Source organism: Amphiprion ocellaris, chromosome 13 (assembly GCF_022539595.1).
Source record: "Amphiprion ocellaris isolate individual 3 ecotype Okinawa chromosome 13, ASM2253959v1, whole genome shotgun sequence".
NCBI classification, from domain to species: domain Eukaryota; kingdom Metazoa; phylum Chordata; class Actinopteri; family Pomacentridae; genus Amphiprion; species Amphiprion ocellaris.
The window spans coordinates 26975872-27000053 of NC_072778.1; the positions used below are offsets into that span (position 1 = coordinate 26975872).

The 24182-nt window shown below is 38.6% G+C and overlaps 1 protein-coding gene across 2 annotated transcripts in view; it reads right to left on the reverse strand.

The window, feature by feature from the left end:
• Positions 1 to 21091: 21091 nt before the first annotated feature.
• fbxo38 (F-box protein 38) overlaps positions 21092 to 24182 on the reverse strand; it is a 31730-nt gene continuing 28639 nt past the window's right edge. For both annotated transcript variants that reach the window (XM_023280344.3, XM_035952866.2), the window contains 2 exons: positions 22658 to 22771; positions 21092 to 22502 (listed from right to left, as the gene is read on the reverse strand). In XM_023280344.3, coding sequence (XP_023136112.1) covers positions 22324 to 22502; positions 22658 to 22771 — 293 coding nt within the window. In that variant the 3' untranslated portion in view covers positions 21092 to 22323. The remainder of the gene's footprint in view (positions 22503 to 22657; positions 22772 to 24182) is intronic.

A 24182-nucleotide genomic window follows, 5' to 3' on the forward strand; every position in this document is an offset into this window, starting at 1 on the left:
AAAAACAGGAGATATTGTTGGTTCTTCTGTTGCTCTGCAGTTTCCAGTTTCCTTAGACTGAATATCAAGTTTCTATTTTAAATGATTTACTGTGTGAGCCCAAGAAGACTTCAATAAACTCCCTCCATCCCCTGGACACAACATATTTTATTACCATGTTAAATCTTTTTTTTTTTAAAAATATGTTTGTGAGTTTTAATCATAGTTTTAGCATAGTTTTTTTTCTCTTTGCTTGTTTAGTTTTGTCATCTGTGTGAAAGGTGCTAAACAAATAAAGTTGAATTGATAAAATGAATAATTGACTAACTCATGATTGTGACAACAAAAGTATTTTCATTGTGGTTTATGGGTTTGTTTCATTTTTAAGGTTGGGATTAAAATCTTGACAGAAAAAAAAGATTAAAGAAATAAACTACATTTAAAAAAGCAATTAAATCAAAGGGAAAAAACATTTAATACAGTAAAACTTTTAAAAAGAAAATTAAACATTAAATATAACTAAATTATACTCAAAATATTTAGTTGGATAAACAGTATACGAAACATAATTATGAAATTAAACAAATTTTTTTAAACAAAAATATTAAACATTAAAGATGAAATATTTTAGAGAATTAAACTTTTAAACACAATTAAGAATATTAAACATTTAAAAAAATAGACAACATTTAATTTGATTGTTAAACCTTTAAAAGGACAAAACATTTAATTAAAAAATTAAATGTTTAATTTGAAAATTAAATCTTAAAGACAATAAAACTTTAAATAGGAATTAAACAGCATTTAAAAAGAAAATTAAACATTAAAAGGTGGTAAAACATTTAAAAAGAAAAACCTTAATGATTTAATCAAAAAATTAAACATTGGGAAAGAAAAGGAAATTTTTCAAGCAAGCCGATAAAACATTTGAAAAAACAACAATTAAACATTAAAAAGACAAAACATTTCGAAATGTCAAATCAGACGTTAGAAAAGAATAAAAGGTGAGAAAAGAGCAAAACTAAACATTTAAGAAGAATCAAACTAAAGACAAAACATTTGAAAAGACACCAGTTAGACTTTAGAAGATCAAATTAAACAGAAGAGACAATAAAACGATCAAAAGAGCAAAAAACAGATAAAGGTTTTAAAGCGTTTTCTAGTCTGAAATGAAAACATCAAGTTGTTTTATCAAACATTTCCTCTTTCTATGTTCTTGGTTTGATTGTGGACAGATTTACTAAGTGCTCATTTCAGAAAACTGCTTTCCAGATAAAGTCTACTAGTAGTTGAAGGCATCGATCAAACTAATGTTACCTTCTGATCTCCACAAACTTTACTGTTCAGTGAAGAGAATCAAAGTTTGTTGAGGATTTCTAAAAAACCCACAGGTGAAGGTCTGAGAAGAACTCAGATTGATGGTCTAAATGTGAAATCAAGACTCATGGTCACAAGTTTTAAGGTTTCTGTTAACCAGAAAGTTCAAACTAACAGAGAAGTACTGAGAAACCTTTAAGATTTCAGTCCTCAGACTGTCTAAAGGTTCAAACTAACAGAGAAGTACTGAGAAACTTTTAAAATTTCAGTCCTCAGACTGTCTGAAGGTTCAAACTAACAGAGAACTACTCAGGAACTTAGAGGATATCAGTCCTTGGACTGTCTGAAAGTTAAATCTAACAGAGAACTACTGTGGGACTTAGAAAATTTCAGCCCTCAGACTGTGTGAAAGCTCAGGTCCTGAGGACTCGGGAGGTGTGGAGGCTTTGGAAAGTCTTGGAACTGAGGGTTCAACCCTCCAGCACAAAGGCTGAAGTCCAACCTCCTGAGAAAAACGGTCGAGTCGAGACTCGAGTTAAAAAAAAAGTCGAAAATGACAAAAAATAGATGATAAATGCGCAAAAAAAAGAAGAATTAGTATCTGAGCGAATAGCTCAGGGGATAAGAACACAGACTACCAACTGGAAGGTCGCAGGTTCAAGACCCGCCAGTGGCAGTTTTCTTTCTTTGTCTTTGTCAGGATTTTGATAAAATTTAAGAAGTGTCTGGTCTTGAACCAGCGACCTGCAGCTCCATAGGCAAATCCTTAACTCACTGAGCTACAGATCAGATACAAAGAAATAAATTCGTCGTCCCTTTGGCATCGTAGTTCCTGAAGTGACCACATGGGCGGAGGCAAGGCGGAGTCTGGGTGGAGTCAGGGCGGAGAGTAGGCGGGGAGGTGGGTGGCGGCCTCCCCCCTCTACTCCCCCACCGCCCACCACACCTTCCCCCGCCCGACGAGTTCTTCGAGTCTCCACGAGTTCTTCGAGTCTCAGGTTTTCCCCAGTTTCTGGAGTTTCCACCAGGTCGGAGGCACAAGTCGTCATAAAGAGGTGTTGAAGTCGGCCAGGATGGACTGACTTTTTACAGCGACTAGAAGGAAGACCACTAGAAGCGCACGTCTTTAACCACCATCCATAAAATCCATGGAGTCGGTTCCAGAGAAATGAAGGGAGGTCAACTTCTATCAACCTCCATCCAGATGTTCAACTTGATATCTTTACTTTGACATTTTTAGCACCACAAACTTTTAGTATCACACTTTATTATCATTTATTAGGACTTTAATGGAATCCACCAGCTGATTTACTTTTTGTTGACAAACTTTATTCTTGTCATCGTGGGACTGCAGTATTTAAAACTCTTCCTTCTATTTGACCTCATGTTTATTAGTTTTAATGGAGAAAGTTATTTTAATTGTCGATTAGTCTCTTAAAAAACAATAAATTGGATTAGTCGAGGTTTAAATTTCTTACTTTGTTATATTTTAAATATGACAAAAAAATATAAAAATAAAGCGTCTTGAGACAATTTGACCTGTAATTGGCATTATATAAATAAAATTGAATTTAAATTGTATGTATCTTGTATTGTTGGAGTAATTCAGCCATATATGTTGGAAAACACATTTTCTTTGTCCATTAATCTGTTGATTGTTTTCTCCACTAATTCATTTCTTCTTTTGGTTTATAAAATGTCAAACCCAAACATATTCAGTTTACTGTCATAAAAACCAAAAAGATTTACATTCATGATGCAAGAATCAGGCAGTTTTTCACTTTTTATCTTAGTTTAGTCAGAAAGATAGTTGATAATGTGTGAATTGTTGCAGCTTGTGAGCCGTAATAGGTTTTAATCTTTGGGGCCGAGTGTCAAAAAACATTTAGAAACCAACATCAACAAAACACTCAACAAAGATTTGAACATCATTAAAGGAAATCCAACTTTTGCATGACAATGTCTAATGAAAGGACATTTATTTCCAACGTAAATGTGTGATATTCATCCTCTGGAGCTTTCTCTTCACATCGTCTTCCACCTGGACTGGTTTGGTCGGGAGCATGTGCAACAAACATTTGAAAAACTGCACTTTAACATCAATGAATGACACTGAAGTTTAATCTCTACATAAATGAGACTGAGTCTGGATGTGCTGCTCTGTCATTAACTCCTAAGTTTAGGGAAAGTTCAAACAAAAGAGGACAGTTCAGATAAGACTTGAGAATGAGCTGATTTTGAACAAACATCTCAGACTTTCTGAGCTTCAGCACCTCTAGCAAGATATTTCAACAACAAGCAACTCAAGAGATCCAGAAGTTGGAGAGAGTTAGCTTTAGCTGAGCCAAAGAACATGTGGGACGCTAACCTAGCAAACATTTCAGACTTTCCTCTGTGAATTCTGAGAAATAATTTACTATTTAATGACAGAGCTACACATCTTAACTCAGTCTCATGAAAACAGACTCTAATTCAGTGTCATCCATCCATATTAAAGTGCAGTTACCCAAAATGTTTGTTGCATGAGCTCCAACAAAACCTGTCCAGGTAGAAGGCCACTTTGACAAACAGGAAGTGGAAGATTCCAAGCAGATTTATAGAAGGGGGAACCGGACTGTACTAAGTGTGGTCGAGTATAGAGGGGTGTTTTGTGGGTTTTTAAGGCTGATAATGATTATTACTGAGACATTTGGAGTCGATATTCATTTGCAGTAAATGAAAGTATTTAAAATCTTGGAGTTAAACTTAGAAGAACACAAACTCTTACAGGAAACTTTATTGATACGTTTTTGTTTTGTTTACAGATGTTAAGTTAAAGGAGTTTTATTCGTGACGCATAACCAATCAAATCACTCCAGAAGACAGAGCGACCACAGGTAGATAAAGGTTCAGAGCCAAAGTAGCACCATTTTTCAATGTATTTATTACCGTAAATCAGTAAACAATAAAATACTGATAATCAGTAAATCAGTCAGCCCACAATTACTACAATTCTACAATGTATGTCTCTTTCCTTTGACTTGTTATTTGTACAATATACGATGTATATGATGGCGTTTTTTCATACCAAAGGCTATACTATGATGTTTTCTAAGAGACATATGATGCTACTCTGTTTGTTCTGGCTCTGGGCCACTGTACTCCTCCTCTGTTGTTTTCTGGATTGTACTCAGCTGCATGCCTTCGTCCACCCGGCCTCCGTTGACTTGTCCTGCCTGCTGTCTCTGGAGCTGAAGCTGGATTGGAACAGACCAAAGTACAGTCCAATCACGATGCCAGCTGCCTCTCAAAAGGCTCCTTCATCTGGCAGGTGGCGGCACTTCTTCTGAGGGGAAGCTGAGCTGGCCCGGCAGAACTTTGGAGATGTGTTCCAGTGGTTGGTGGATGTGTGGCACAGGTCTTGCGAAGTGGCGTAAAGGTATTAAAAATTTGCAGAATAAATGGTTAGTGCCACGTTAAAACCCAGTACCTGAGGTTTACAAAACTGTCAAGAAAAAAATTTTCTGATGAGGGATTCTCAAAAATATGTAATTTAAAAATTACATTAACTTTTGGGAAAATGACGTGATTTTGAGATGCTCGCCAAGGTGCACTATTGCAGATCTTATACTAATATGACATTTAAGGGTTGCTGGGAGTAAATATCAATAACTGTTTTGATTGGATTTAGTTCAGAGACCTAAATAAGGTTGTTGCAATAGACAACAGCCCTGTTGACCTTTTGGCCTCCTGCCCTCTCCTCCTTTGCTGAAGAATCCATCTCACATGTCCTTACAGTAAAAAACTGCTCTAGGGACTTATCTGCTGTTCGAAGCTTTTCCATAGCTCTAGGTTCAAAGAAATCTCTCCCCTTCCAAGATCGAATCAATAAATCACTTATACTACTATATATAACTGCTGAGATAGGATGATAAGGATACATCTCTTACTTTGATGAATTATGTACATGAGCACCAAAATTTACCTGTAAACTAGGCACATTGGCCCTGTTTCTTGATTTTAAGTCAGTGTTTTATACAATTCTTAGTAGAAATATTCATGAAACTTGTGTCAGAAATATTTGTGTGCAATAATCACATGCTTTCTGTTTAAGGAATAAGAAAATGTGCATCATGCTTGCTATTAACACTGTACCACAGCAAGGCTGTGTGCACTCACCAACATTGTTTACTATCTATACCATTCATTTTTCTAATATTACTTTGAAATATTTACAATTTGTAAACCTCAAAACATCTGTTTCATACTTTGAATGCCACATCTAGTTGAAAACTTGCAAAAGTATGCCTTGGCAAGCAAGTAAAAATCATGTAATTTTTGAAAAAATAGCCATAGATTTAAAATCAATTTTCTTGAGACTCCCTCATCAGAAAATTTTTTTCTTTGCAAATCTGTAAACCTCAGATACTGAATTTCAACGTGGCAATAACTATTTATTCTGCAAATTTTTGATACCTTTACACCACTTCGCAAGACCTGTGGTGGGGAGATAGAGAGGGACCTCTGACTTGTTCAGAAAGGAAAACAGGGAACCCATTGGTAGTTTTAGTTTAGGATGCTACTGCGGTGTGTTTTTGGGCTTCAATGTCAACATGAAGTTCACTTTTAGTTCTGTTTATTTATTTTTATTTTACTAACACCCATTTCCTTTTAACCCCCTCACATGTTGTGTTGTTGTAAACTTCCTCTTTCAAATAAATACTCGTCTAACCCTCTGGAAACCAGTGTTTGGACTGTTTTGGTGTTTGCTCCTCACCTACTTCAGACAGCCAGGACAAAACAACGTTTTGTGGACCAAAGGCTATACTATGATGTTTTTAGAGCAACATGCTATACTATGATGTTTTTAGAGCGACATGCTATACTATGACGTTTTTAGAGCAACATGCTATACTATGACGTTTTTTGGACGACATGCTATACAATGACGTTTTTAGAGCGACATGCTATACTATGACATTTTTAGAGCAACATGCTATACTATGACGTTTTTAGAGCGACATGCTATACTATGACGTTTTTAGAGCGACATGCTATACTATGACGTTTTTAGAGCGACATGCTATACTATGACGTTTTTAGAGCAACATGCTATACTATGACATTTTTAGAGCAACATGCTATACTATGACGTTTTTAGAGCGACAAGTTATACTATGACGTTTCAAGAGCGACATGCTATACGATGACGTTTTTTTGGACGACATACTATACGATGACTTTTTTTGGGCGACATGCTATACTATGACGTTTTTAGAGCGACATGCTATACTATGATGTTCTTTGGATGACATGCTATACTATGACGTTTTTTGGACCAAAGGCTATACGATGATGTTTTTAGAGTGACATGCTATACTATGACGTTTTTTGGACCAAAGGCTATACTATGACGTTTTTAGAGCGACATGCCATACTATGACGTTTTTAGATTGACATGCTATAGTATGACGTTTTTAGAGCGACATGCTATACTATGATGTTTTTTGGACGACATGATATACTATGACGTTTTTTGGACGACATGCTGAACTATGACGTTTTTTGAGCCACGTTATACTGTGACGTTTTTAGATTGACATGCTATAGTATGACGTTTTCAAGAGGGACATGCTATACTATGATGTTTTTTGGACGACATGCTATACGATGACGTTTTTTGGACGACATGCTATACTAAGACGTTTTTAGAGCAACATGCTATACTGTGACATTTTTAGAGCGACATGCAATACTATGACGTTTTTAGAGTGACATGCTATACTATGACGTTTTTAGAGCAACATGCTATACTATGACGTTTTAAGTGCGACAGGCTATACTACGATGTTCTTTGGACGACATGCTATACTATGACGTTTTTTGGACCAAAGGCTATACTATGATGTTTTTAGAGCAACATGCTATGATGTTTTTAGAGTGACATGCTATACTATGATGTTCTTTGGATGACATGCTATACGATGACGTTTTTTGGACGACATGCTATACAATGACGTTTTTAGAGTGACATGCTATACTATGATGTTTTTAGAGTGACATGCTATACTATGATGTTTTTTTGGACCAAAGGCTATACTATGACGTTTTTAGAGCGACAGGCTATACTATGACGTTTTTTGGACGACATGCTATACAATGATGTTTTTAGAGTGACATGCTATTCTAAGACGTTTTTGGAGCGACATGCTATACTATGACGTTTTTAGAGCGACATGCTATGCTATGACGTTTTTAGAGCGACATGTTATACTATGACGTTTCAAGAGCGACATGCTATACTATGACTTTTTTAGAGCGACATGCTATGCTATGACGTTTTTAGATGGACATGCTATACTATGACGTTTTTAGATGGACATGCTATACTATGACCTTTTTTGGGCGACATGCTATACTATGACGTTTTTAGAGCGGCATGCTATACTATGACGTTTTTAGAGCGACATGCAATACTATGATGTTTTTAGAGTGACATGCTATACTATGACGTTTTAAGAGTGACATGCCATACTATGATGTTCTTTGGACGACATGCTATACTATGACGTGTGTTGAAACAAAGGCTATACTATGATGTTTTTAGAGTGACATCCTATACTATGATGTTTTTTTGGACCAAAGGCTATACTATGACATTTTTAGAGCGACATCCTATACTATGACGTTTTTAAAGCGACATGCTATACTATGACGTTTTTTGGACGACATGCTATACCATGACGTTTTTAGAGTGGCATGCTAAACCATGACGTTTTTTGGTCCAAAGGCTATACTATGATGTTTTTAGAGTGACATGCTATACAATGACGTTTTTTGAGCCACATGCTATACTATGACGTTTTTTGGACCAAAGGCTATACTGTGACGTTTTTAGAGCGAAATGCTATACTATGACGTTTTTAGAGTGACATGCTATACTATGACGTTTTTTGAGCCACATGCTGTACTATGACGTTTTTTGGGCGACAAGCTATAGTATGACGTTTTTAGAGCGACACGCTATACTATGACGTTCTAAGAGCGACATGCTATACTATGATGTTCTTTGGACGACATGCTATACTATGACGTTTTTGGACCAAAGGCTATACTATGACGTTTTTAAGGGCGAAATGCTATACTATGACGTTTTTTGGACCAAAGGCTATACGATGACGTTTTTAGAGAGACATGCTATGCTATGACGTTTTTAGAGCGACATGCTATGACGTTTCAAGAGCGACATGCTATACGATGACGTTTTTTGGACGACATGCTATACTATGACGTTTTTAGAGCGACATGCTATACTATGACATTTTTAGAGCGACATGCTATACTATGACGTTTGTTGGGCGACACTCTATACTATAGGCTTTTTAAATTGACATATTACTATGAGGGTTTTTTGTTTTAGTTTTTTTTGTTTTTTAGCAACATATAAGAATTTGAACAGTTTTAAAAATGACTATACTTTTACTTGTGCAATGAAATATTATTCTATGGCATTTTTTAGACGACATATTATACTCTGATGTTTTCTTGAAAAACATACTATTTTGACAATATACTGCACTATGACATTTTTTTGAACCACATATCATACATGACAATTTTAGGCAACATCCTATCATTTTGCACTTTTTGAACCACATAATAATCAGTTGTTTTTTTTTGCCGACATGCTATACTATGAACTACAGGCCATACGATGTTATTCTTGAAAAGTATACTATACTTTGACATTTTCTGAACTACATCCTATACTATGGCGTTATACACAGAGTGCTTTGGTTACATGTTGATTTATAATCTTGATTTTTTTCTGTTTTGTTTTTTGACGGGATTACCACAGACCTGACCGTGAACACTGTTGACACTCACCTGAGGGAGACGTTGCCTAAGATCTCAAGGCTGCTTGGTTGTGGTCTTTCTGGTCCTGTTCCAGAACGCCTTCATCAACTACGTCTTCTTTTGAAGAGGCCCTCAAATGCTGCAATCTGTGACCTTAAGGAGGAATTGCTACTTTCACTGTGTAATGAGACAGCAGTTATTTTAAAGACCCAGCTCCTGGCGGCTTTGAGTGAAAGTTTAACACCCATCAAAACGTAACTACAGACAGTTAAATCTGAGCTGTCAGTCAGTATTTCAAACATCAAGTCCGACCCGGCTGCCCTAAAGCACGCTGTGGGTGAAACGGAAACTTCACTCTCCACATCACCGACAACATCGTCCCACTCCAAAGCAGACCACCCCTCTGCTGAACTTTTAAAAGTGGACTATAAATGTGAAGAATGTGAGCAGCAGCAGATTGTGAGCAGCGGAACAGATGTGATCAGAAAGAAGTCATTTTCTTTTTTCTTTTCTTTCTGGTTGACTTGATGCTGTCAGATGCAGATGTTGGAGCTGATTCTGATCTTTCAGGATAAAAAAGCTGCTTTTCCTTCACAGACTTTTCAGGAAATTATTCTCTCAGGTTTTCTCTGCTATTTGTATTTTTATTATCTGTGATTATTTCATTATTTCTTTACTGTAAAAATAAAGTTTGAGGCATAAAGACTCATTTAGTTATTTTAATCCTGGAATCTTTGATGTAGCAGAACTAAACTTCCATTTTCCTTCTTGTACTTCTGATACTAGAACTAAACATATCTTCAACACGGATCATCTGCTTTTAATGAATCAGCATCAATATCAGAACAACAAATGAGACAATTTTCAACAAATTAATGAAACTGATGTCATTTAAAGCTATCAGAGTCTGTTTTAGTGTCAAATTAAAGCTGATTACTGACAAATAGAACATTAACGTCACTGTTTTAATCACATTTCAGTTTCCTGAACGTTACATTAATGTCAACCAGCTACAGTTTTATGAACTTAATGAACCACATTACAGGAACACAACACACTTCAGCTGTTTACATGAAACTCAACACATTAGCTTGATGCTACGTTAGCTTTAATCAGGCTACCACTGAGCAGCTAGCTCGGTTAGCATCGCTAACATTAAAGCTAATATTTACTATGCTAACTTTCTTCTCTGGTCAACACACACTGAAACAAACTCCACCAACATCTGGAGTGCGTGGCACACATTACATCTGACACTAAAGCTGCATATAAAGTGCATTAAAAGCGGCACCGACACGAAAATAAACATTTACTTACCGAACTATTAGAGTCCTTTCAGTGTCTGCTGGTAGAATCAGCCGAAGGTGGAAAACTGATTAAAACAAGCCAACGGGCAGGAAAACTGTCTGTGGAAAATGTTCTGCTGCTCCACCGATAAATAAACCAACAGTTATTATATCAGAATTAATCCAAACGAGGAGAGCAGAGTCTCTGCTTCCTCCTCCATAGGACCTGTCAATCATTCCAGACCGGACTGTCAATCAAGTAGTCCCGCCCCCTGGCTTCGCAAAACTTTAATGCTCTATAAAAAAAAAATCTATATTAATTTATTTTAAGATCGGCCACCTGATCTCTCATTTTGACCATGAAAACTCACGAAAAAAAATTATATACAGTCTATGCACCGTACTCTTTTTGGCTCCACACTTGCTGATGACCACTTCCGGTCTCAGAAAATGAAAAAACGGACCTTTTTTCGTTTCTCACTTACTGATTTTACTTTCTTGTTATTCTAAATATAAAACGGAAATCAAAGCATTTTTAAAAAAAAAAAAAAATCGTATATCCCTTTTTGATCATGAAAAGGAAAAACGCCGTGTATTTCAATTTTAATTTTTGTATTTTAAAATGAAAATCAAATAACCACTCGTTTTTTGTTTTTCAATACCCGTTTCAGAACGGAAATTTTTAGTATAATTTCTCCTATATTGGTTTCTCTTCATTGGCTCCCTGTTAAATCTAGAATAGAATTCAAAATCCTTCTTCTGACATATAAAGCTCTTAACAACCAATCTCCATCATATCTTAAAGACCTGATAGTACCATATTACCCTAGCAGAACTCTTCGCTCTCAGACTGCAGGCTTACTTGTTGTTCCTAGAATCTCTAAAAGTAGAATGGGAGGCAGAGCCTTCAGTTATCAGGCACCTCTCCTGTGGAACCAGCTCCCAGTTTGGGTTCGGGAGGCGGACACCCTCTCTATTTTTAAGACCAGGCTTAAAACCTTCCTTTTCGACAAAGCTTATAGTTAGGGCTGACTGGGTGACCCTGACGGGGTGAGCTGGTGTTTTCATTTGCACAACTGACTTCCCCTCTTGACGTCCCTTTAGTTTGCCCCTAGTTATGCTGCTATAGGCCTAGGCTGCTGGGGAACCTCTCTGGATGCACTGAGCCCTTCTCTAACTACCTATGTATTTACTATATATACCATTATTGCATTACATTCACTCTGTTTCTTTCTGTGTCCTTTCTCCGAGTGTCCCTGGTCCCAGAGCTGGATGCTGGATGCTTCAGATGTGTGGCTGTGTTTTATGGTCCTTGTGTCCCACCCCCCACCTCTCTATCTCTACCCCTCTATCTGTATCCCTCTATCTCTACCTCCATCCCTCTATCTCTACCTCTCTACCTCTTCTGTCCCTCTCAACCCGCCCGGCCAGCAGGCAGATGGGTCCCCCCACATTAGAGCCGGGTTCTGCTCGAGGTTTTTTTTCCCTGTTAAAAGGGTGTTTTCCTTGCCACTGTCGCCTTTTGGCTTGCTCTGGGGGTCAGGCATATGGGTTCTGTAAAGCGTCTCGAGACAATTTGACTGTAATTGGCGCTATATAAATAAAATTGAATTGAATTGAATTGAAAAATCCAATTACCAGATCCGTACATGGACCGTGGTGGATGTCTGGTGTGTGTGTGGCCTGTGTGTCTGAATGTTTTTGTAAAAAAAAAAAAAAAAAAAGTGGGACTGAAACGAGTGAGAGCTCCTATCTGTGCAGGCTACAGCCGAAAACTACAGTTGTAGATGTCGGCTGAAAAACTACAACTCCCGGCAACAACGTCACTTCCTGTTGATGAGGACGGGAGCCTCTCGGGTATGGACGCATAAGAATCATGTGACAGGTCATGGCCACAACGTGATCACGCTTATTTCAACGTAAGAAGTCCTCCAAATACCGGTGGTCTGGTTTATGAAGAGTTTTGTTGTGTGCGCTTTATTGTGTATTTTTACAAACCCATCATTGCAACGAAAAAGCACCCTGAGACCTGGTGAATATGTGAAATGTTAGTGTAACTCTCCAGATTTTATATGCAAAAAGAATTATCGATCTATCTTATCTGGTTTAAAATCTACAGCCAATCAAAAATTAATATGCAAAACGTATCGCCGGCGCTACGCTGGGTTCTAAAGGGTTAAGTCCTATTCCCTTTAATCTATTTAAAATCTACCTGTAATACTTCTACCTAATACTTTCTACCTAATACTTTTGCTCACCTAAAAATTTGATAATGCTATCTTCTAAGCTGTGTATCAGATCCACATGTAAACACCTGGAAATAATAGTTGAAATGTTGACCTCTTGTCTCATATTCATCTTTTCATGTCATATTCAAATGTTTTCAGTCTACAGCAAAGATAAAGGAATTTGCAGCACACTTTTTGGCTGATGTTCCTCACAGCTGCATTTAGCACAGCACTGTAGTGGAGAGCCCCGCTATACCCATGATATTTGTCATTCATTGGATTTATCATTAATTCATGTTTTCATATTATGGAAATCTCCATTTGTGTCCTCATGCAATCTGTGTGTTTTGTCCTCTCTGTGATGTGGATGAATATTGGTACTGAAATGTGGTCTGTGTGCAGTCTTGCCTAAATCATTTTACACGATAAAATAAGACTGCCTGCACAATCTTTACAGAACAGGGACCAGAGTGCTCATTCAGACATGAAGCCCATACTTCCAGTTGCTGTGGAATAAATAAAACAGTCTTAAAGGGGCTAAACTAGGTAAGACGTAGTAACATTTCCATACAGGTCTGCACTGCAGCATTACATGAACAAAGAGACATGCACAGGCAGTAGCGCTTTGAGTTGTGTGAAGTGATTTGAGCAAGACTGTTTCCACATTTCAGTACCAAGCAACGTCCCCTCTGGGATCAACAAACTATCTGATTTAGATTCAGATTCTGAGTACTTGTACAAAAACACAGCAAGTCACACAGTTTGTGTGCCAAACACACCTTTCTCCTTCAGTTTGCTCTATGATTTCAAATCTATTAAGACACAAATTAAATCATCCCTAATAAGAAAACATTTAAAGAGTAACAGCTTCGATTCACAATGCTAGCAATGTAAATCAATAAAAAATACAATGTAAATCGTTTTTCAACCCACACAAGACACTTAACCAGAGCTAGGCTATAAGTTATTTGGACAGTATGAAAAGCTTATATCAGTGTAGATTCGTTTCTTATTGCATTATACAAAACTTGGTGTCTTGTCTAATTTTGAATGACAAATATTGTGTGTGTAGCATATGACATACACATAGCAGGGTGTATGTCGGATTAGGCCTTCAGGAATGTCAATGTAAAAGTGTCTGAATGACAGAATGCAATCATTTTTAACATATCGATAAAACAGCAGTGTTGCTTTATCCATGTCTGGAAACGGCTAAATACTGCCAGTAGGACATTTAGGAACTAGGGTGCACATTCGTACAGCCAACCGACACATTCAGTTGAGTGCATGTCTGCAAGAGCTGATGAGTGAGACAGAAGCTTTATTTCTGAGAGTATAATGTGCCTGGTAAAGCAGCAGCATTTAAATTTTAAGTGATGGCTGTTGGTTTGAGCGTTTGAAAATTAAGGGCTAGTCCACAAAAAAAGTCATTTTTAGGTGACATTTGACAGCTGACAGAAGAGACAGGAAATATAAAAAGAGAGGCTGGCATGGCATGGTCCCTGATATATGTACCCCAACCATCAAATACCGATAGCTACTTTTTTCAGCACTCTGTAGTCTTTATTTTGGCATGACAGCCACCGCTGAGTGGCAGGTTTGTCGCTGTAGGTCAATTCATGAGATTAAAATCTTCCTATTTACTTCTTAATTATTTGCTTCATACAAGGACTGACACTTTATTCCCATCTCCTATTATTAGGAGGCACTGCACAAAATTACATCAGGCTGTTCAAGAAACTCTTTGAAAAACCCTCAGTTGATCCAAAGTGTTACAGTGAGAATACTGACAGGAACTAGAAAGAGAGTATCTACACCAATCAGGCATAACATTCTGACCACTGACAGGTGAAGTGAATAACGCCGATTATCTTTTCATCATGGCTCCTGTTAGTGGGTTGGATATATTAGACAGCAAGTGAACATTTTGTCCTCAAAGTTGATGTTAGAAGTAGTAAAAATGGGCAAGCGTAAGAATTTGAGCAAGTTTGACAAGGACCAAATTGTGATGGCCAAATGAGTGGATCAGAGCATCTCCAGAACTGCAGCTCTTGTCTGCAGTGGTCAGGATCTATCAAAAGTGGTCCAAGGAAGGAACAGTGGTGAACCAGCAACAGGGTCATGGACGACCAAGGGTCATTGTCATGTGGGGAGCAAAGGCTGGTCCCTGTGGTCCAATCCAACAGATGAGCTACTGTTGCTCAAAGTGCTGAAGAAGTTTATACTAGTTCTCAAAGAAAAGTGTCAGAATGCAAACAGTGCATTGCAGTTTGTGGTGTACAGTAACAAAGCTAAGTAGCTGCATACAGTCAGGGTGCCCATGCTGACCCCTGCCCACCACCAAAAGCACCAACAATGCACACATGAGCATCAGAACTGAACCACGGAACAATGGAAGTAGGTGGCTAAATCACGCTTTCTTTTACATCACATGGATATCTGGGTGCATCGCTTCCCTGGGGAACACATAGCATGAGGATGCATTATGGGAAGATGGCAAGCCGGCATAGGCAGTGTCATTCTTTGGCAATATTCTTCTGGGAAACCTTTGGTCCTGCCATCCATGTGGGTGTTACTTTGACACGTACCACCCACCTAAGCATTGTTGCAGACCATGTACACCCTTTCATGGAAACGGTATTCCCTGATGGCTGTGGACTCTTTCAGCAGGATAATGCGCCATGCCACAAAGCAAAAATGGTTCAGGAATGGTAGCCATGGAGGCCCCACGTCGTAACTTACAGGACTTACAGGATCTGCTGCTAACATCTTGGTGCCAGATACCACTTGTGGAGTCCATGCCTTAATGGGCAGGGCTATTTTGGCAGCAAAAAGGGGACAATATTATGCAGGTGGTCATGATGTTGATTGACTGATTGGTGTATTTCTCCCATATTAACCTCTCTTCATTGGCTCCCTGTAAAATCCAAAATTGAATTTAAAATCCTTTTCCTCTATACTGTCCCAACAGAGCACTCTCAAACTGGAGGTTTACTTGTGATTGTTAGGGTTTCCAAAACTAGATTTGACAGGCAGAGCCTTCAGTTATCAGGATCCTCTGTTGTGGAATCGGCTCCCAGCTTGGATTTAGGAGGCAGACACCCTCTCTATGTTAGAGAAACGGCTTGAAACGTCCCTTTTTGGTAAAGCTTAGATTTAGACCTGGTTTAGGTGACTGGAAATCATCCCTCAGTTATGCTGCTGAAGGTCTAGGCTGTGGGGGGATTTCATGTGAGGCACTGAGCATTAACTAAAGCCTCTCCTCTACTCCCCATTCTTTCAGTCTCCATAGTCACCATTGCAAGTTTTTAACTCTGTCAAACTGTGAACAGGATGGGAAAAACAGTGAGGACAAAAAAAAAATATGGAACAGAAGAGAAACAGAGCTCAAGTACTATTAGGTATAAATAGCTGTTTCTCTTCTCACCCTTTTACATCTTTCTATTAAGGTGCATGTGAAATGAGAATGCGTGTGAAAGAGAAGGCAGGCAGATATGACCCTCTTTAAACTCTTCCGTTCATCTACTCAGCGTCCTGTGTCTTATTAAGGTAATGTTTGGAAATGGTTCACCATTTACAGCAGCCGACGAGCCTGAGTCTGTTAGTGGGGGCAGCCAGACACACACACACACACACACACACACACACACACACACACACACACACACACACACACACACACACACACACACAGAATTATTCTATGCGACTGACCGTAAAGGAAACTGAATGTTGACTGGCAGTTTTTATGTTGGTCTGTAAGTTTCTTATGAACATTTGTAGCCAATATGTCAAATTTAAGCTGCTCAGAGGATTAATTAATTAAAGATTTTTACTTTTCATGTCACCATGTCATGAATACACCTCCTTTAAGTCACCCACATAGAAAATAATGGTTAAAAAAACAGAAGGAAACCTTATTTGTATGTCAATATGTACATCAAATTGTTGTGTTGGAACATAATGCAGCTGTGGCTAGGAACCAGTTAGACACAACCAAGAGAACGCAACAACTAAAAACGGTAAAAATGGACTGTTACATAAATGATTCATTTGTTCTGAACGTCAGAAGTGTTTTCTAAAAACAGCGTGAGGACCTAACAGAAGCCGTTCAGTGTCACAGGAAGTTCAGTGAAATTGCAGGTGGCTGTGCTGGATGACAAAAGACTGTGGGCAGTGTCACGCTGTTTACATTCCTGACAAGAGCAGAATGGTCAAATTCTAGCATTGTGTGTGTGTGCATGTGTGTGTGTGTGTGTGTGTGTGTTAGACGGAGGCTGAGAATGTGACTCTATCGTGCTGTACTTCACCATGTCATAGCAGGAAGAGCAGAGATTAGTGGAAGTGGACTGAGGACACAGTGTACAGGTACATGTGCTGTCTAAACAACTGCAGGAGCCCTCCTGATTGTCTGCTTTCTGTCAGCTCCCATCTGCTCTGTAAGATGATGCTCAAAGAAACATGAATATTTCAGCAGGTTAACCATTCGGTATGAAGTAATTAGCAGACAGGACAAGGCTTAACCCATAAACTCATAACTTTAGTTTGTCCTATGACCTACTTTGGCTTCAATAAACAAGAACAATTCACAAGAGAGTCACATTTCTTCAAAAAAGATGTCAAGCTTTTAATTTCAAATACAAGAGACATGAGTGTAACCTAGTAACCGATTAAATGAACTGTAAGAAAGTCAGACAGTCAGAAAGTGGTGGGGGCAACCAGCCTGACTCCATAAAATGCATGCACACTTACTAGATTCAATTCTTAAAGAAAGATACATATCCACAGTAAAATATCACAAAGTGGCTGATATCAGTAAAAACATCATATACAATGCCTCTGCAGTCCCACCACAAACAGGAGGCAGTGTGTCAGTGCAGACCTTCTTACTAGTGCAACTCACAAAAAGAACTTTTCGCAACAGCTGTTTGAGGTGTTATTTGACACAGGTTAAAGGAAAAGTTGAGACACTGGATGATCACAGCTGGCATCTGCTGTTCACAGACAAGAATCACATCAGTGTAGTACAATTGAAGGCTAACACCAGCCGCAACCATTACCTGCTACACTTTAAAGCTTAACCTGTTATGGACATGCTGCCAGCTATGCCTTGGTTCAACATGGTTCTGTGTTCGTATGCAACTCAACTAGAACTCCTATGATGACCTCTGTGATCTCTGATGTGATTGGCTAACATTTTTTAGATCATTAATCACGAGTCTATCCCAGCTGACTTAGGGTGAAGGCAGGGAACACCTGGACAGGTAACAGTCTATCACAGGGCTACACATAGAGACAAACAAGTGCACTAAAATTCACACCTACGGACAATTTAGAATCACCAATTAACCTCAGCATGTTTTTGGACTGTGGGAGGAAGCTGGAGAGTCTGGAGTTCTACACTGGTCACAAAGTCACTTCTAATGTCACAGTTTCCTCTATGGAGTCAGCTGTGTCAGTTTTTTGTCATACTTTGAACCATTTTTCACCTTTACCGTCACTTTTCTCTCAAGCCAATTCCATCGGAACTTGTTTTTGACACTTTTATCTATTTCTAGCACCGATGACTCTTGATCTTTCGATAAAAACCTCATGATTCCACCGAAAACGATCCCAATAGCTCAAAATTCCAACATGAACATGCCGCCATGAATTGTAACAAAAGAATGCATCGAGCAATTTGATTGGTCCAATCGTTGGCAGCTAACCAATTTCGACCAATCGCAAGGCCTTTTACAATGCAGCAGGAGCTAGACTGGTTCTCTTTGTCTGTTACGCTGCAGGAGAAACGCCAAGCGCTTCTCAAAAACCGGGAGCAAGAGTAACAAAAACATACCTCAACCCCCCTAAAATTTTCTCAACGGATTTGGACGATTCAATTCAATTCAATTCAAATGATCAATTTGAAAATTAAAACGGCGGATTTCCGCGGAACGGCGGAAAATTGCCATTATTATTATATATCTGTTCTATGTGTAATAGATAAATTAACAATCTCCACTTATTTTAGCATCAGCTGGAAAGCAAAAACACACAAAACTATTTTTTATTTAACTGTAAATAAATTTAGGTGTCAAGGGGTTAAAAAACTTTTTAAGTTTTGATCCTCATCAATGATGCTTCTTTAGTTTTAATGATTGGAGGGTATGTCTGACTTTTTTGAACCTCCACGTCCTCACTAGTCTAGTAATAGAACTGAATAAGCTTCTTGGAATGGCCGCAAAACTTCAGCTGTTTCATAAAAAGTCCAGCTGCTCTGAATCCTACTACACCATAGCGACCAAAGTATCCACTGATAGATTTTGTCTGCAAGACAGAATGAACTGTTCCTCTTTCTTGTAATACTAACCAGGACACAGGTGGCAGACTCAGTCCTGATCTTTAACCACTGAACCTGCAGGCAACGTTTCCTCTGTGGGATGCGTCTCCTGAGAGTCATCCACAACAGCATTTATGACATAATCTAACAAACCAATGCTATGTTTAGTGTGGGATTGTCCTCCTACCAGTACCCCACACAGGTTTTAGATGACCTAACCAGGCTTTCCACTAGCAATTGTGGCCTTGACTGAGTCACGAATCACCTCACACTGTTAAATCTGTTGCATAAATTGCAAATGCACTTTTTAGTTTCTTGTTAGGTTTTTTTTTCTTTTTTGTTTGTTAACAGACTTGAAAGTAAACCACAGTTCTTCACTGGAGGGACTGAAGCTGCATGCATGTTACTGGCCATCATTTTGTTCCACTAAATATTTAATGTTACTCATATGGCCTTGTACAGTTGAAACAATTGCTAAGTCAACATCTAGAACTGTCCTCTGTTGCCACAAGGAAGAGAAAATAGTTCTCCTCACTACCAAAATGTGTGACAGTGTTCTGATCTAGAACTATGTTTAATGTGGCAGATGCAGTGAGGAACAGTGTTGCCACCCCATGCTGCTGCAGCTGATTAAGTTGCTGCATCTGGGTACAGCAATGGGTGCAAAATGAAGCATGCTGCACCATGGGGGATGTCATTGACACTTTTTAGGGACACAGTTATGGATTTTTGTTTCATTTTGTCTCTTTGTTCTCAATAATCTGTTTGGAGGTGAGTGGGTGGTCTCATGCTAAACATGCATACAGCTAAGTTCACAAAGTTATACATTTATTAATTTAATGGTATGGCAATAAATACGATTATGAAGCATGTTTATGAGGTATAGTGCTATGATGTGAAGTGAAGAAACATCACATGATGTATATATATCAGATACACTTCACATTTCATTTCGATTTAATGATGAACAATCTTTAGCAGATTGATCTGTCCATTGTCAGCTCACTGCATAGAATGGTTGAACACAGTCAACAAACAATAGCTGTGGGGACCTCTGCTGGTCACTTCACAGAACATCTCTATCTATCTATCTATCTGTCTATCTGTCTATCTATCTCAATTTATTGTTTAGGCTTGTGTTGTTGCAATGATGCAGTAATATGTAAATTTGAATCTGATGGAGAGTTTGCTTTTGAAAACTTTCATATTTTAAGTACGGTATTAAAATTGGTACTGTTCTTCTCACAAAGAGAGGCTGAGGCAAATAAGACATTAATGAAAGTAACACTTGCAGAATCCAGCAAATTTAGCAGCCTGTTTGTTACTATACACAGTACATTTGATTAAACATTCCTTAACTGATGATTTCATTGTGAACTAGTCACACAAAGCCACGGCGACTTGATTATTGGTTCATGGTGAGCAACAGGAAATCATGGCAAGTCTTGCATTAATTTACACGTCACAATATTTTTGAGTTACGCATTAGTTATTTGATCTTCACCCTTTCTATAAAGTGTGGCCATAACTATCATTTGCTATGAAACCATGTCATTGTTCTTTATGATCAAAGTATATAAGCAAAGGCCCAAGCAGGCATTCACTGACTGCAGAATGTGGTTGACATCCTGTGCTGTAACAATTAATAAGCAAGGTGCCTCACTAGCTATAGTGGTTTCATATTTCATCTCATCATTGTTTGTGTACTAGCATCAAGTTTCTAGCTGTGTAATGTAAACACTGTTGGAATCTAAAATTATACAATGACTCAGATTCTGCAGTGGACCACAGATTCTGCCAAGAGTGTGCAAAGCAGTGATCAGAGCAAAAGGTGGCTACTTTGAAGAATCTAAAATATAAAACATGTTTTGACTTATTTCACACTTTTTTGTTTCGTACATAATTCCATATGTGTTCATTCACAGTTCTGATGCCTTCAGTGAGAATCCACAATGTAAATAGTCTTGAAAATAAAGGAAAACCACTAAATGAGAACTTGTGTCCAAAGCTTTGACTGGTAGCGTAGATTTGACTCCACGTTCCCGTAACATCCATGACAGCGCTGCATTTTCATTACAAACTAAGAAAATTTAAATCAGAAGTGAGGACATAACAAGAACAACAGGTTGTTTCCCACCATTTTACTTTTCATTTTGTGAAATAGTCTGGTTCTTTCCATATAAACATATAAACAACATTGAAGCATACCATCATCCACATCTGTACAAACGTAAAAACAAAAACAGAAATCTTGATATGCTTCATTCCATTCAGATGATGGTGAACATTCACTGTTTACATTTGATGAATCTGTTTATCCTTCTTTGTTCATCTTTCAGAGGCAACATCCTGAACCTGCAAGCGTCCGTTCTTTACAGTGCTCTGCAGTCTGACAAGGCAGATCTGTCCAACGGTGAAAATTTTACTTGATCACTGAGAAAAATCTGAATTGATCAACTTGCAACAAAACTGAAGCTGTGATTATGCTGCTAAGACAGCACTGCAACATGACAAAGCCCTGTAGAAGCCACAAGGCTTACCATGCACAGAGGACTGATAGTCAAGCACAGGGAAGTTAATGTGCATATATTCAGTTTTTCAGCTTCATACTGACTTCATGTCCGTTTCTTTTCCACCTGGCACTTGACATAGATTACAGAGCTCAGAATCACCAACACTTTTGCATGATGAAAGACAAATATGAGCTTTGAAAGTAAACTTTAAATTAAACCACAAAGAGTAGTTTCAATTCTGGTGACTGGTAGCACTGATCAGCAGACTCTCGCAATGAACAAACGAAGGAACACGACTGCAAAATCCTTCACAGCATGTGTTCTCTCACCACGATGGACAAGGAAAGCAGCAGAAAACACTAGCTATGCAGACAATGGGATATTCTGTCAGCAGTGGCCTCCATAGCAGTAAGAGTACAAACTGAATTTGGAATAAGAATAAAATGAAACTTTTTCCCCATTGTAATTAGCTGCATTTGAAGAATTTATAATAATACTAGGGTGCTCATACCTGCCTTAAGATTTTGCCCACAAATGGGCAAAATCTTCAATCTGGTCTTATTGGAAAAGGAAAAAAAAAACACCAAAGTGTTGATTAGGTGAAGGGTTTTTGCAAATTGATGTCAACATGTTCAGTTTTGACCACTTCTGCATTCTCCATCAGTTGTAAGAGTTACCATGTTCATGTTTGCGTGGAACACATCAGTGACTCGTAGCTTGGACAGCAAACAGATGATACATCGACCTCCTACATCCAAATAAAGCAGTTTTGATAGTCAGGACCTTCTTAGTAGTGCAACAGGAGTGTCTATGCTGTTGTAATTGAACAAGGAGCTTGTTGGTCATTAGATGTAGTCATCATCCACAGGTTCTCCTGGTGTATCACAGTGATGAAGAAAGAGAACCACCACTCTCTGAAACACTCCTCTTTTGCGCTGTCTGCGCTCTGAGATCTCTTCCCCAATGGTCTCCATGCAGATGTCAGCAGAAAGCTGTCCTTTACGCCGCGGGGCATAGATGGTGGCTGCCACACAACAAATCACAACAGGAAGAAAAACATTTCAAGTGCTTACATGATCCTGATCTGTCTTTGGAACAGGGACAATTGTGAGTACTGGTAAATACTAAGAATTCACATGAGGTGACTGCTGATGGAACACATGGACGTCTTGCACTCACTGTTTTCATCGTCCTCAAAATCATAGCGGGCGTAGCTATTAGGATCAGCTGCTCTCAGAGTCCTCAGCCAGGGGAAATCTGTGATCATGCTGTAGGGAGCACCGTCCACCACTCCTAAACAGCAATGAAAGAAGACAGTGGGCATGCTCCCTTTGGTCCATATCTAGACGATTTACAATCTTACAAATTGTTTCTTTATTTCATCTACTAGGAGTGTAACAGTACACGTATTTGTACCAAACCGTACAGTACAGGCCTGTTCGGTTCGGTACAGAGGTGTACCGTGGTACAAAATTGTAAGACTATTAAGAAAGGCCAATGTACACCATTGCTTTAATTGTGAAATTTAAAACTTCATAGTGCCCACAGTTGCGGCGGACCTTCTCCGGCTCACAGTTGCGCAGTATTGCCAAACTAAAACCAAGTAGGAGTTTTCAGTGGATGACAGGATGCGACGGATCGTTTATTCTCCTGCCGGCGCTTCATTATAAACCCAGTTTGTATGGCTAGCAAATGGGATGGCTAATGCTAGCAACAATGAGAAGAAGCCAGAGCTGGAAGACGCGCCGGTGTCATTAAAATCACTTGTTTGGGATCACTTCGGTTTCCCAAAGCCGCATGTCGACGCTGTGAAGCGGTGCTCAATGATGCATCTGGCAACATGTCAAACTTACACACTCATTTGAAAAGACACCATCCAAGTGTAACTATCCCCGCTGCTGAAGAAACGGCGAACTGTGCAAACGATGCTAATGACATCATTTCATCAAACCATACCTAGCAATTCAGAACTGGTGAAGGTATAACCAAGTCCATTGGTGTTTTCATAGCAGCAGATCCGTTGTTGAGGACTGAGGTTTTAAACTTATGATGAAGGTAAGATTACATGAACTTTACATTATTGCTGTGCTCTTTGCTATAGATAAATGACTATATTGTGTATTTTTTTTTAGCCTACTGGTATATTCATGCTGCTAAATAAGAGCCTAACTAAATGGCATTGTTTTTTTAAAGCAACTACATTAAAGTATCTTTTCTATTTCAGGTGACAGAGCCCCATTATGAAGTTCTTTCTCGTCCACACTTCAGCCAGAAAGTCATACCAGCTCTGTATGAAGAAACCAAATCTGCTGTGGTTCATGACTTGTCCAAGGCATCTGCTGTAGCACTCAATGCCGATGGGTGGACATCCAGAGCTACAGAGAGCTACTGAACAGTGACAGCCCATCACATCACCTCTGACTGGGACGTAGTTAGCCACGCTTTACAAACTCAAGTTAATCTTTCTGACAAAGAACATCAAAGCTGAATGAAACTGTAAGCCCCACCTACACACACCAAGCTGGAATTGGTAATACTTATTTCATTTATTTGAAAACAGTTTTTTTTATTTGTTATATTTATCACTGAACTTGGTTGTTTGCAGCAGTGTCTTCCATTTTATATGGAAAAAATAATCTAAGTTATAGTTACAGCAGACCAATAAGCTGGAATTGTTAATGCTGCACTTGCACTTTTATTTTGA